Here is a 14,299-nt window from a genome sequence, read left to right on the forward strand (position 1 = left end):
CAACAGACCCCGAGACTCGAACTTGGTTCCTCAGGTTCCCCTAGCAGCAACTCTAGCCGTAGTACCAGATCCTCGCTTTACGTCAAAGCTGCTCAACTGTTTCTCTCTATCACTTCCACATTTGTACAGCAAGACCCCGTACACATCGAACAAGCAATGACAAAGCCAATAGGTCTCTGCCTTGTCAATGTGAATATATTTTAGCCATGATGTCTAGTAGCACATCTACTTTTCAGCATGGCTGACAAACACTGAAAAAAGCGCTACGATGCGGCCAGTGCAGGCCATGTCATAGCTCTTTTTCTGCTAGGAGGGGCAGGACAAACTCAACATGGGGAGCAAAGAGACTTGTTGTCCGATGAACAACCTGTGATTCTGGGCTTTCGTTAACTTTCAGCTATGCTGAGCAACAGATGTGGTGATAGACAACATGACTAAAAGATATTCACATTGACAAGGCCAATAGCTCAGACATTGTCGTGATCTGTTGCTTTTGCCAATGCTTGTTTACAATTACATACACACACACACACACACATATATATATATATTCTATATATATATATACACGCTTATACATATTATATATATGTATATATAATCTATATACACACACGCACACAAAATATAGTAACTTGAGGCAGTGAAGTTCTCTAAAAATGTCTCCAGGCCAGTTCTAAAAAAAAAGTCTGGACTGTATGATTTAATTATGCACAAGATTTGGAAGTTTGAGAGCCCAAGTTTTACCAGATATTTCTGCCACGCTAATGTATTTACTTTACATATTTGTAATAGATTTTAAAGTCAATAAAACGAATAATGTGACCTAGAAATTGTCCCTTCATACGAAAAGTTATTAAAAACGTTAATCCCTGCCCACGGGGAGTGTGAATCTTACGTACTGCGCTCTGGATGCGCTGCGTCTACAAAGCGCCCAGTGTCCGCCTCCTCGCGGCCCCGGCCTGTGTCCAGGACCAACTGTCACGTCTCGCGCTCGGCAGAGTGCGTCCGCGAGGCGTGACGTGTCCTCTTCACGGCGCGCTCGGTGGCGCGCGGCCAGGCGCTGACCGGACAGATGTGTTTTCGAAGCTTGGCGCCGAGGCCCGGAATGCACTGGTTATGATGCTGTTGGCGCGCGGCGCTGCCGGCTGCGCCAAGAAGCAGATGTCGTTCCCAAGGCGCGAGAACTCCAAGAACACGCACTTTACCCCAGAAAGGAGAGGCTGAAAAATGAAGTGTTATTTTTGGACGGCTGCGCGTGGTGCTTGCCTTCTCTGTCAGGTGCACTTTCTTGGAGGCGCGGGGCGCTCGTTTGTGGGAGGCGAAATCCAGAGCACGGCATGTACTCTGCAGACTGTGGTGCGTCGGTGTTTAGGGAAGTTCCTGACCTCAAAATGTAGTAAAAGCCCGAAATTTTCCTTCGAAATTTGAAAAGAAAAGTGTGAGTTTATGCAAATCACTTTAATTTCCCATTCCTATAGTTGTTGAGTCGGTAGTGCATTCTGCTGTTCTAGTACAGCTCATCTGAGATGCTCCTGCTGCAATAATGCAGTTCTGTCTTCTCGCAAGCGCCCTGCTGCTTCTTGGTGCTATATCCTCCGATATAAAAAAATTAACAATATACGTATAATTCTACATTGTTTAAACTTTTGCCACTGATGTGCCCGTACACAGTGACCACAATGGGCCTAATCTGCTCTTATTTTACCGGGAGCTCAATAACTAGAGCAAATGGAGCCACACATTCACTCTTTGGCGAGATCAGAGCCCATTCAGAACGCTGATCACGCGCTGGCTTCTCTGATGCAATGGTATCTAAGGGGTCAGAGAGGGGAGGCAATGAGTCTGATGGTGCAAGCCACCATTTGTGACGTCACTTCCTGTTGTGACGTCAGCGTCCCCCCACTTCTTTTTTTTAGGACTTGTGCCCTGCTTATTTTGGATGTTTATCCTTAACCCCTTGCATGCTCGTGACGGAACCATTCCGTCACGAGCCACGGTGGTGCTGTGCTGGTGACGGAATGGTTCCGTCACGACCCGGCCGCCGCACCTGCGCGGCGCTGATTTCGCGCCTGCGCTGAGCATTCTATTAGGCGGGCGGGGCCGTGACGGAACCATTCCGTCACAAGCACAGCGCCACCGCGGCTCGTGACGGAGTGGTTCCGTAACGAGCATGCCGGTGCCGCGCGGCCTCCCCCGCCTAGCGCCGCGGCAAAATTACCGCTGCGGCCAAGGGGTTAAGGTCACAGATGAGGCACTTTTACCCATACCGATACTAATTCTAGCCCATAAGGGACCTGCATACAGAAGCTCTACACAGGACTGGTCTTATGAAGATCTAGCTATCATGGGCCTATCTACCTCTGGTGTAGCAGGTGCAGTAGCACCAGGGCCCTGAGGCTGGGGTGGCCCACTGGACGCAAATTATTGCTGTATTTCACTGTTCAGACAGCGGCCATGAGGTCCATATCCTTCCTTGCAATGGGGCCCGTGACAGCATTACCTACACCATTGCTAGAGATGGCTCAGCCATGTATGATGGTTAAGTTATTGACTCATACGTGTTCGTGCACGAGGATGATGCACGTTTTGAGTTATCATGACGTACAGAGGTCCATACTGGCGATCATAGGGAGGTGGGGGACATCGGAATTCAGAGGGCTAGAGTGGCAACCCACTACTTTTGTTCCGCAATCCACTCCTACACTCTCTTCTCCCCTCCCCCTCTGAGTGGCCTGTGTATTCTTCACCTGTAAACCAGGCTAGGAGTCGGATGATCCTTTGGTTCCTCTGCTAAGGTCACCCTGCTCGGCCAAAACCGCCATCACATTCGATGGCCAAAACGCACACAAAGCCTTGACATCCCCAGATTGGCAATCAAGAGGGGCAAGAGAAGAGGTGCCACACCATCTCAAGCTACCAACCCGTGATGGGGAGGGACATCTCAACTCGCTTCTTCTCTCTCCTGCTCCAGAAAGTAGCTGGAAGCTCCTCACTTCGAGGCACTGTTATCACCCATCAACAAGGACTCCATGGCTGATATTGTTGATCGTATGCAAGGAGAAGCTTCCACCCATCCCTCCTATGTGTCTTCAAAGCTAGATTTAGTCATACTAAGGCCCTCAAAGTCATCTTTTTCCCCTCCTGGCCTTTCCTCTTACAAACCACCGGAATCTGCAGCTTAGGTTCATTTGGTCTAATGAATTGAGCCAAGACTACAAGTACCACAATGCATTAGTCTGTTAAATAAAAGCAAGGCCTGGAGCACGATGTACCTGCAAAGATCAAATCAGTAATAGCCCCACCTCATGCCATGTGTAGCCCCATCAGCCCGTGCTGACTATGAAGCCAGGAGTACCTTGGCAATTGTAGTTTCTCTTTTAACATTGTAAATCTGAGCCTGTAAAGTGATGTTAACTTAACAAAGCTGGCTAGTGGTGTTGCATGCGACATCCTGTGATCCTGGGCAAATCATTTAATCTCCCTGCGTCTACCAAAAATGTATGTGTCCTTGTGTAACGTAACTGGTGCTCATGTAAAGCGCTCTAATACCTTCTGGTCAAGTTCGCGCTTTATAAAATTGCACACAAAAAAATGAGAGAACGTTTTCTGACTAACCCTACAAGAGTGTGACTAGTGCCAATTCTTAAACTTAGCTGTCTGGTTTTCTGCTTCCATGGGACAAACTCATACTGCCCAGGCGTTGCTTGGCATTCTTGTACTGTGAGTGTACTTTACCACTGTATGGATAAAGAACTAAGAGTGCCATAATGCAAAGAAAAAACCTGGAATCCATAAGCTGCTCACTGATTAACGAGGCGAACTTGAGCGCTCTGGTCAAGCCAAGTGCAGTCTAGTCAATGGGGCGCATGACTCTCCAAGGTCAAGAGACCAATGAAACGGTGTAACGCATGTAATCAAAACAGTGAGAGTAAACTGCTCATTGGGCAAGCCAAACACAAAAAATTGGAGGAAAGTCATCAGGAGCAAGGAACTGAGATAGACATAAGAGCCATCGAATCGGGTGCAAGGAACTGAGATAGACATGAGAGCCATCGAATCAGGATCAAGGAACTGAGATAGACATGATAGCCATCGAATCAGGAGCAAGGAACTGAGATAGACATGAGAGCCATCGAATCAGGAGCATGGGTCTAACCCAGAACCCACTGTAACCATAGGGTACAGTAGCAAGGCAGTGGTGGAGTTGCTGTACGAACGCGATAACGTTCCCCAGTCAGATGTTTATTCGGAGAACAGTTGATTTTTTTCATTTGGAGAGGGGGGCCATTATATGGGAGGATATAGAACCTCTAAAGAGTTGACAAGTAAGAAATGTTTTTGAAGGGGTTGGTATTCCACAGGCCCTTGCTTACCCCACAGCATTCCACATGCGAACATGAACCATTGGTCATTTCCGAGCCTGAAGAGGTCATTATAAGGTCCCTAAAGCGTTATTAAAATGGTTTCCTTACAGGATGTCACATGATTTATTTATTTACCAAGATCTCTTTTTTCAATATGTTCTCCTTCTAGCTGGTGTTCCTGGGGAAGAGCCAGCGTGCAACATCTGCTTGGACAAAACGCCTGGACCTGCAAACGAAATTCTCATCTGTGGAAAATGTGGCTTAGGTAAGCCCAGCCTAGATGAAGTGGTATTGTTTTTGCAGGAATGTGGGGTCAGCATGGCAGTCCATATATTTTTTTTAAATACTGTGATTTGATTATACTTACTCTGTGACACAGGGCTCCTACGTTTTCCAGATGCATGTATCAGTCATTCATACATTCCTGGTTTGTTCTTTGCACATTGGGATTTATAGACTTAATGGGTAAATAAGGCTTCCGGTATCAGAAGGCAAAAAAATAAAACTAGTCTGACTAATCTACTCATTCGCATTCTGATGATATATGTGTGTTTTCCATTTCCACAGTGCTCAGTGTTCCTTATTTCATGTACGTTCTAAATCCTCTAGGCAGTGCTGCAGCTCTCTTTCTGGTCTCATCAGTAATTCCACATTCTAAATCCTCTAGGCAGTACTGCAGCTGTCTTTCTGGTCTCATCAGTAATTCCTCATTCGAAGTCCTCTAGGCAGTGCAGTAGCTGCTTCTCTGGTCCTAGGTATCAGTAATTCCTCCTTCTAAATCCTCTGGGCAGCGCTGCAGCTGTCTTTCTGGTCTCATCAGTAATTCCTCATTCTAAGTCCTTTGGGCAGCGATGTAGCTGCATCTTTGGTCCTGTCAGTAATTCATCATTCTAAGTCCTCTAGACAGTGCTACTAGCTGCTTCTCTGGTACCAGTGGAAATTCCTCATTCTAAGTCCTCTAGGCAGTGCTGCAGCTGCTTCGCTGGTCCTAGGCAATGCTGCAGCTGTGTCTCTGTTCATATATCCACTACAGTCCAAACCAAAACAGATAGATAAAAGACATTATCATTTACAACGCCAGTAGCTCTAACTCCGACAAATGCAAGACCTATTCCATTGCAAGTGCTTGTTTTACTATGGCATTTCTTTCTGGTAATAGGGTCATGTATTCTAGAAATAACCCATAGGTTGAGTAACCTATGCGTGGAAAGTGGATGAGCTTCCATTGTTGGTGGCCAGATGGGTTTGTCCAGGTGCTGTCTGGGATACCTTGCGCAGCCCAGTGGGACCAGCGCGGCACTGCTCCCTGTGAACATGAGCTCTGGAGAAGGGTCTGTGATTGGCCAGCATTTGTGTCAGAGGGGACTACAGAAGGGAGCCCTAGAGCAGGTGGTTTATTGCGCAGGTCAGCATTAGAATACATTTTTGCCTGAAGCGGCCTAATGAGGAATGTGATTGTGAAGGGATTTAGACTGAATATCAGAAACATAAATATGGACCAAAATATTGTGTCAAGAATATTGAGGACACAAATATTGTGAAGGTAAGTTTCTATAGGCAAGCAAAGATGTACTATACATAACTCCACATACATTTACTCCCACAATGTATATATCTTCAAAGTACATAGATGTGGACTCAGAAATAGTAAATCTAGGCTTGCGTATTTGCACTCACCTTCTTGGTCCTCAATATTTTTGACTCGGTGTTATGTCCACACAGTATTTCTGTTTCCGTTATTCTGTCAGTGATCCAACTGTGAACATCTGGAATGAGGTCGTCTTGAACCAAGAGAGCAGCAGCCCACAGGCTTCCATGCAGCCGGCCCGTCCTGCCTTGCCAGAGTCAGTTTGTGGTCCGTCTGCACCTGGGTCGGTCCCACAGATTCAAGCTGTAGCACTTACAGTCCGTCCCATGTAGGCTTTGCCAACTCTGTTGCATTCAGTTCTGGATTTGCATTACAAAGCGGGGGTTCACAGAATTTGATTTCTGGCATATATTTTTTAGGTTAAAAGATGCAGATGCTGAAGCAATTTATACCAGTCAATAGGCCTTGCCTTTGGGACCGACTGGCTTTGTCAATGATTTTAACAATGCTGTACAGCATTCTCGTGCCTAGAAAATGCAACTGATCCAAATCGGATCAGTAAATAATTAGAAAATAGCACACACAACCTCTTTTTTAATTATTTTTTAAAGCAGAAGTTGTGTTAAAGCAGAGGCTGCGATGGCAGCACATTGGGAAAAGTGGGTGGCAGGGACAACTTGGGCAGGGGTGCTCAGAAGCAACACAAGAGTAAGGATTGCGTGGCTAGGGGAAAACGACACGCAGGGTGGGGGGGGTAAATGTGAGTGAGTGAGAGAATCCTCAAGCGTGGAGGGGAGGGGTGAAAAGCATACGGTCGAGAGAGAGCATTTGGAGCTGGGAAATAGTAGAAGCAACTGGCCGAGAAAGCAACGTGGGCGTGGGGGCAGGCAAGTGCATCATGGAGGATGACAGGGAGAGAAGAGCGCATGGAAGAGAGAGCAGCACGAAGAGGGGAAAAGAAGCACACTAGGGAGACAATTGGAAAACACATCAACTCTCATAAAGTACTTAAACAAAAAAAGTAGCTCCCGAAAAAGCAGGCCATGCAGTGTAAGGACACAGTAATATGTCGGGCTGAGACAAACATATGAAGCAGAAGGAAAGCCCACACGCTAACGAATAAGAAGCAAGCAAATGAGAGTGAAGATGAAGTCAACCAATGATGAGCAATGTTCTGGCTTTAAGCCCACTCTAAGCACATACTCTAATATGTCTCACAACAGATGGCATGTGCTGTCTGGCAAGCAAGACCCAAAAAGCACCTTACAGCGGCATCTTGTTTGAGGATCAGAAGGAAATAAAAAATCCAAAAAGAAATAAAAAAGCAATATAGAAAAAGTTGTCAACCATAACATTTCCCCGGGTTTTAGACGTCTTGAGTTCTGGCTTCTCCCCCAAGGAAGGAAGCAAGAGGAAACAGATCCTTGAGAGCCTCACGGGTGAGTAGCAGCGCTATACAAACTTCTGATTGATTAATAGATTGATCTTGTGTGACACTGGTCATGTGATATCTGCATGGCAGTTTGCCATCCAAAACTGGCGCCGCTGTAGCGTTCAGCCGGCGTGTTGGGGCACTAGTGAACAGGCCCGCTCCTGGCTCTGATCGCAGCCCGGTGGCCCAGATCCCCACTGCGCCCGTGAGAAAACGACCCACGGTTATTACATTTTGTTTCTAGCTCATCTGGGAATTTCCTTTGCAGAAACCCAGGTGTTCCAAACCCAAATTTCATTTCATGAAAAGAACGTGCTGTCAGCACCAAGCAATAGCTTATTTCATTAATTTGATGGTCTTTTTGGGCTTCAGCCATCCCTAATCTCTCCAACATTTTGGGGTGTTGTAGATCACTTTGTCAGCTGTGGCACTCTCACCCCGTGCTCACTGTCAGAAAATGTAATTTACTCCAGTCTCCTTTGGAGAGATATTTGAGAAGTGCACTAAATGTTTGATTTGTCGCAAAAAATGCCTGCATGCTTATGAATAAGCGGTATTTTGGGGGGCAATCCTGATGGGACTATCCACTGCAATGCCAGGCTGCTTCTAGTCTCATGCCTCTTATTTAACAGCAGATTTGTGATCATCTGTTAAACTAAAACATGTAGTACAGTCAAATGAGATGGCTAAGTGGGCTATCTCTACACGCGCAACAGAGGTATAGTATATTTAAAGGGGCATACAGTACAAAAACAGGTGTTTTAAAGCAGTGCTGCATCCAGAGCAGTGTTGGTGCATGGGGAAATTGGAGTGCTCACTTCTTTTTGCACAGATGCAGCCACATGTATGTGATGAAAGCGTTTTGTGGGACGGAAATATACCATAGCGTGGCTCCAGAGATCGTGCATCCCTGCCCAGGATACCTGTCGTTGAAAGTCACTGTAGGTTTTAGATTTTTCACCTCAGTGAATTTAACAGTCATGTATTGTAAGAAATTGGGTTATTGGTTGGTTGAGGAGGACGAAACCCTCCTCAAGTAACAACCTCAATCCTCGAAAGTTACTTAATTAACCCATGCTTAACTTTCTCATAGCTTGGCACAAAAGCAGTCAGGTTTAACTTGGAGGCAATGTGTAAAGTACTTATGCAGCACACAAGCAGAAATACAATGAGAACACAACCCAATAGAAATCCCAAACCAATTTAGGACCATTGATCACATTTTAATAAATAATTTGAGGCCAAAAATGACAAAACTCCAATCGTTAGAAATGAAGGTATTGAATTTTAAAGGTTTAGATAGAAGTAACTTATTTGGAAAACAAATTTGCACCGGGCATAGTGCTCAATACATAGCTGTGTAGCAGTTGCAACATAGATCTTCAAACAATTATACACCCAATACTACTATAGTACAAAAATATATCTTTTTTATTTCTTTTCTTTTTTACTTCTTATGAATTATTTCAAATATTGTAAAAAAACATACATTCTTATAACAAATGATCATTTACTTAAAAAGCACATCCTAAACCCTTCTCTATACATATATAAACCATAGATTACTATAAGGTGCGATCTACTTAGGAGGTACGAATGTCTTTAGTTCATACAAAAAAAGTCACAGTTGTTCCAATATCTATAAATGATGTTCAATTAGATATACAATTTCTGTCCATTTCAGATTAACTAATCAAAGTTATTGATTATCGGACACCATATCTGTACTGGTTTTGACAAGACACTGGTTACAGATCTTTGTTATCACCCAACAGGATATTGGAACAACTGTGACTGTTTTTTTGTATGAACTAAAGACATTTGTACTCAATAACTTTGATTAGTTAATCTGAAATGGACAGAAATTGTATATGTAATCGAACATCATTTATAAATATTGGAACAACTGTGACTGTTTTTTTGTATGAACTAAAGACATTCGTACCTCCTAAGTAGATCGCACCTTATAGTAATCTATGGTTTAAATATGTATAGAGAAGTGTTTAGGATGTGCTTTTTAAGTAAATGATCATTTGTTATAAGTATGTATGTTTTTTTACAATATTTAAAACAATTCATAAGAAGTAAAAAAGAAAATAAATAAAAAAGATATATTTTTGTACTATATTAGTATTGGGTGTATAATTGTTCAAAGATCTATGTTGCCACTGCTACACAGCTATGTATTGAGCACTATGCCCGGTGCAAATTTGTTTTCCAAATAAGTTGTTTCCTTGTTAGGGTATTATCCTTTCCACAGGGGGCCCAGTATGTTTTTCCAGAATATTAGATAAAAGTAACGCCACAAACATTCACATATATCACCTACGTGAGGTAGGTGGTAATATGCAAATGTTTTGCCAACTGCATTCGCGGTCACAAAACATTCATGCATTCTGTTAGGATTCGGTATTAGGAAGGGATGCCCTTAACAAGCCCCTTCCAAATACCAAATCGCAAAACCCAATTTGTGATTCGGTAACAGGTTACCGAATCGCAATTTGGGTTTGATGTATGTGAAAAGCCTTTTTTGTATTCGTAAACAGGTCGATTCTGCAAATCGGCCCGTTTGCGAATACAAAAATGCTTCATGCATGTGCCCCTTAATCTCCCCGTACCTACCAAAAAATGAATGTGTCCGTCTGTAACGCAACTGATGCTCATGTAAAGCGCTCTGATACCTTTGGGGTAAGTTTGCACTATATAAAACTACGGGGGGAAAAGGGAGCAGGTCCAGTCTTCCTTCTCAGAGAGCAAGCCAGGCCGCAGGCAGCAGCAGGGCAGTTCTCTAGTAGCACCTAATCTGTAGTGTCCACAGGTCCAGGAGTGGGACTGAGGGTCCAATTTTTATACATGGAGCCGGGTTTGAAGTGGATAAAACGTATGAAGTTTCAACCCACAGATGGTTCTGGAATTTCCTTTGTCCCTGCCCTGCGCCCAGGATGTCTGGAGTAACAAAAGGCTAGTCTTAAGTCCTTTTTTTGAGTGTGCTGAGGCAGCTCCTTTGAAATGTTAGTGGGACTGTGCATAACTCTGCCACTTCCATCCTGGCAGGGTAGCTCACCCTACCAATAACTAGTATCCCTTTGTGCCTGTCTGAGAAGAATACACAAAGGCCAACTGCCAACCACGCCTAGTCCTGTGCCCAGGATACAGGCTGAAGGCACCAAATGGTTAGGACAAGTAAATCATTAAACTAAACACCGAATGGGGGTATTGCAATCAAAATCTGTATCCGGAAGTGTAGTGAGATGTTTTCAAATGAGGAGTGGGGTGCACTTTCCCAAGTCAAACTCACACCATAAAAATATCCTATACCTAATAATTTTAGATGTAAAGAGTAATCCCTTAATTAAGCACCCTGCTGGCACAAGATAAGAAAAACACGGTTTCATTTTTATGTTAGACCCTCACCCACTCTAGTAGTGGCATGCTTCCTCATCTGGTCTCATCCTCGTCCCTGCAAATTAGGTTGAACTCGACCATGTTCCAGGGAGCACTTTGGATATTGTTCCTGCCAGTGTCCAAATCAATAAAAATACCTCAAACAACCGAGATGTCCATTTATTCGCTGTTGTTTAGATATGTTCAAAAGTATTATATGGACAAAAAAAGTCAACTTTATAAAAGTAGTATTTTCAGAACTGTGATATAAAATCTGGATCGACCATTTAAGAGGTTTTTACTTTTAAATTTATTTGATTGTAAATATGACATTCCACCTGCTCCCAATCAAAAGTTATCACTTATAAATGTAGAAAGGTAACCCAATGTTATCCTATGGGAAAGATAGGCCTTGCAGTAGGAAAAATGAATTTAAAAGGTTTTCACTACCAGGACATGTAAAACTTAAAAGTACTGATCCGACTTTTTAACTGCACTGCACACTTCCAAGTTTAGGTACTATCCTTGGGGTGACTTATATTTATTAAAAAGGAAGGTTTAGGCCTGGCAAAAGGTTTATTTTCCCAGGTCATAATAGTAGTATAAAAATGTACCCAGGCTGCGATGGCAGAGCTGAGACATATTTTAAAAGGCTACTTAAGGGGTTGGCAAAATAAGTTCCACAGGCCCACCAGCTGTATTTAATTTACAAGCCCTGGGTACATGTAGTACCATGATCCGCGCCGCAGGGGTGAGATCACTAGGTCTAGAGCGGCGAGTCTTTCGGCAAGAAATAAAGCTGGAAGTGAAAACATGCCCGACTCTGCGAGCCTACGAAGCTTGTTGAATCCTTGAAGCACCAAATTCATCCTGACGATTAGCAGGAATTCTGAAGACGGGTAAAACCGTGAGTTTGATGAGGAGAGTCAAATTTATTGTGTCTTCTCTCTTGCAATCCTAACGGTGTGGGCAGGCCTTAGCGTGCTTGGACCCCCGTAGGACTCTTTTTCTTTCTTTTTCTTGGTCCTGAAGAAAGCTGAGCCGAAACAGCATCACCAGCAGAAACATGTCGACCATCCACACTAAGTTACTGGAATTCTAATTCAAAATCCCAGTAACTTCGCTGTTTTTATTGTGAACAGCTGGCCCTTAATAAAGTTTGTTGAGGCACAGTTGTGATCTTTTAAAACACACTTCCCTTCACTGATCACTCCTTCACACATACCTGCTCCGCTGCACTTGCAGGCGTTGAAGCACACAGGTGGGGATAGTCGGTCCCACCTGTGACTGAACCCCATGATGAAGCATGTCACCACTAGGGTGAGTGAGGGTTCTTTTAGAAGATAATAGATTTTCCTTCACTACTGCCCCTTTTCTTTTTAGGTCTCGTGACCTATCAATGCGCATGCGCATTGAGAGAAGCGAGACTATAGGGCTTTAAACAAAGTTTACCTAACTGCGGCGATTTGGTGCTGTGCCCGTGGCTTTTAGGTCAACGCGCAAGCGCATTGACCTAAAATGCCCGTGCACATCACCAAATCGCCGTCTGTTCCCTCAGCCGCACTCCTCCCACACCTTTGAAGTGAAGCTTAGCTTCACTTCAAAGGCCCCGGCTGCTTCACACCCTCATGCCGCTCTCCCCGCTCCGCCCCCTCCCCTGCCCGCCGTGTGCATTTCTCCCGTCCCCCCCCCTCCCCACAGCAATGCCCTCCGTCTTGTTTCATTTCTTGTTTTTCTTTCAGGTGAGATATCTTGTCCATCATTTGCGATAATACAGTTCTCATATGCATTTTTTAATTATTAGCAGCATATACACAGACGCCCCTTCGGCGCTTTTGCTCTCAACCCTACTATCCTGTCAGCCGCATCTCTATAAGTTACTCGAAGCATGGCCTGACATGTGCACAGCTTATTCCGGCACCACCATCCTGCCAGACGCATCTGCTTTGTTCGCCCACCGCATGGCCCTATTTGTGTACATTTTACTTTCGTGCACACCCTTACCCGCAGCCTCTCCTTCCCCACTTCTGCCTTTTCGGGTCTTGCGCTCACCGCAGACCCCTTCACATGGCTCACACCCACCTTTTTTTCAGGTTACCATGCCATTCCCCACCTATCCCCCAGTCATTTCCGGGTAGGACGCGTGCACCCAGTGGACTCTCGGCCTTGGCCCGCTTATTCTGCCAGCCGCTTCTGCTTTGGTCGCCCACCGCATGGCCCCATTTGTGCACATTCACTTTCGTGCACACCCTTACCCGCAGCCTCTCCTTCCCGACTTCTGCCTTTTCGGGTCTCACACTCACCGCAGACCCCTTCACATGGCTCACACCCACATTTTTTTCAGGTTACCATGCCAGGTTACCTCACTCACCCTCAACCCCTCACCTCACTCACCCTCAACCCCTCACCCTCACCCTCACTCACCCTCAACCCCTCACCCTCAACCCCTCACCCTCACTCCACCCACCCTCACCCCACTCACCCTCACCCCTCACCCCCCTCACCCCCCTCACTCTCACAACCCTCACCCTCACCCACCCTCACCCTCACCCTCACTCTCCACCCCTCACCCCACCCTCACTCACCACCCTCACCCTCACTCACTCACCCTCACCCTCACTCACCCTCACTCACCCTCACCCTCACTCACCCTCACCCTCACTCCCTCACTCTCACCCTCACCCTCACCCTCACCTCACCCCCTCACCCTCACTCACCCTCACCCTCACTCACCCTCACCCTCACTCACCCTCAACCCCTCACCCTCACTCACCCTCAACCCCTCACCCTCACTCACCCTCAACCCCTCACCCTCAACCCCTCACTCACCCTCTCTCTCACTCACCCTCACTCACCCTCAACCCCTCACCCTCACTCACCCTCACTCACCCTCAACCCTCACCCTCACCCTCACTCCCACCCTCACTCACCCTCAACCCCTCACCCTCACTCACCCTCACCCCTCACCCTCACCTCACCCTCACCCCCTCACCCTCACCACCCTCACCCTCACTCACCCTCACTCACCCTCACCCTCACTCACCCTCACCCTCACTCACCCTCACTCCCTCACCCTCACCCTCACTCACCCTCACCCTTACTCACCCTCACCCCCTCACACTCACTTACCCTCACTCACCGCAACCCCTCACCCTCACCCTCACCCTCACTCACCCTCAACCCCTCACCCTCCACCCTCACCCTCACCCTCACTCACCCTCACCTCACTCACCCTCACTCACGCTCAACCCCTCACCCTCACTCACCCTCACCCTCACTTACCCTCAAACCCTCACCCTCACCCACCCTCAACCTCACTCACCCTCAACCCCTCACTCACCCTCAACCCCTCACCCTCAACTCTCACCCTCACTCACCCTCAACCCCTCACCCACCCTCAACCCCTCACCCTCACTCACCCTCACTCACCCTCACTCACCCTCACCCTCACTCAACCTCACCCTCACTCAACCTCACCCTCACTCACCCTCACTCACCCTCACCCTCACTCACCCTCACCCACCCTCA

At 46.2% G+C, this 14,299-nt stretch overlaps 1 protein-coding gene across 3 annotated transcripts in view; it reads left to right on the forward strand.

The window, feature by feature from the left end:
* Window positions 1-14,299, forward strand: part of PHF19 (PHD finger protein 19) — a 262,877-nt gene that overhangs the window by 71,393 nt on the left and 177,185 nt on the right. For all 3 annotated transcript variants that reach the window (XM_078641878.1, XM_078641879.1, XM_078641877.1), the window contains one exon: window positions 4,537-4,632. In XM_078641878.1, the coding sequence (XP_078498004.1) occupies window positions 4,537-4,632 (96 nt within the window). The remainder of the gene's footprint in view (window positions 1-4,536; window positions 4,633-14,299) is intronic.

Source organism: Lissotriton helveticus, chromosome 5_1 (genome assembly GCF_964261635.1).
Source record: "Lissotriton helveticus chromosome 5_1, aLisHel1.1, whole genome shotgun sequence".
In the NCBI taxonomy this organism is placed as follows: domain Eukaryota; kingdom Metazoa; phylum Chordata; class Amphibia; order Caudata; family Salamandridae; genus Lissotriton; species Lissotriton helveticus.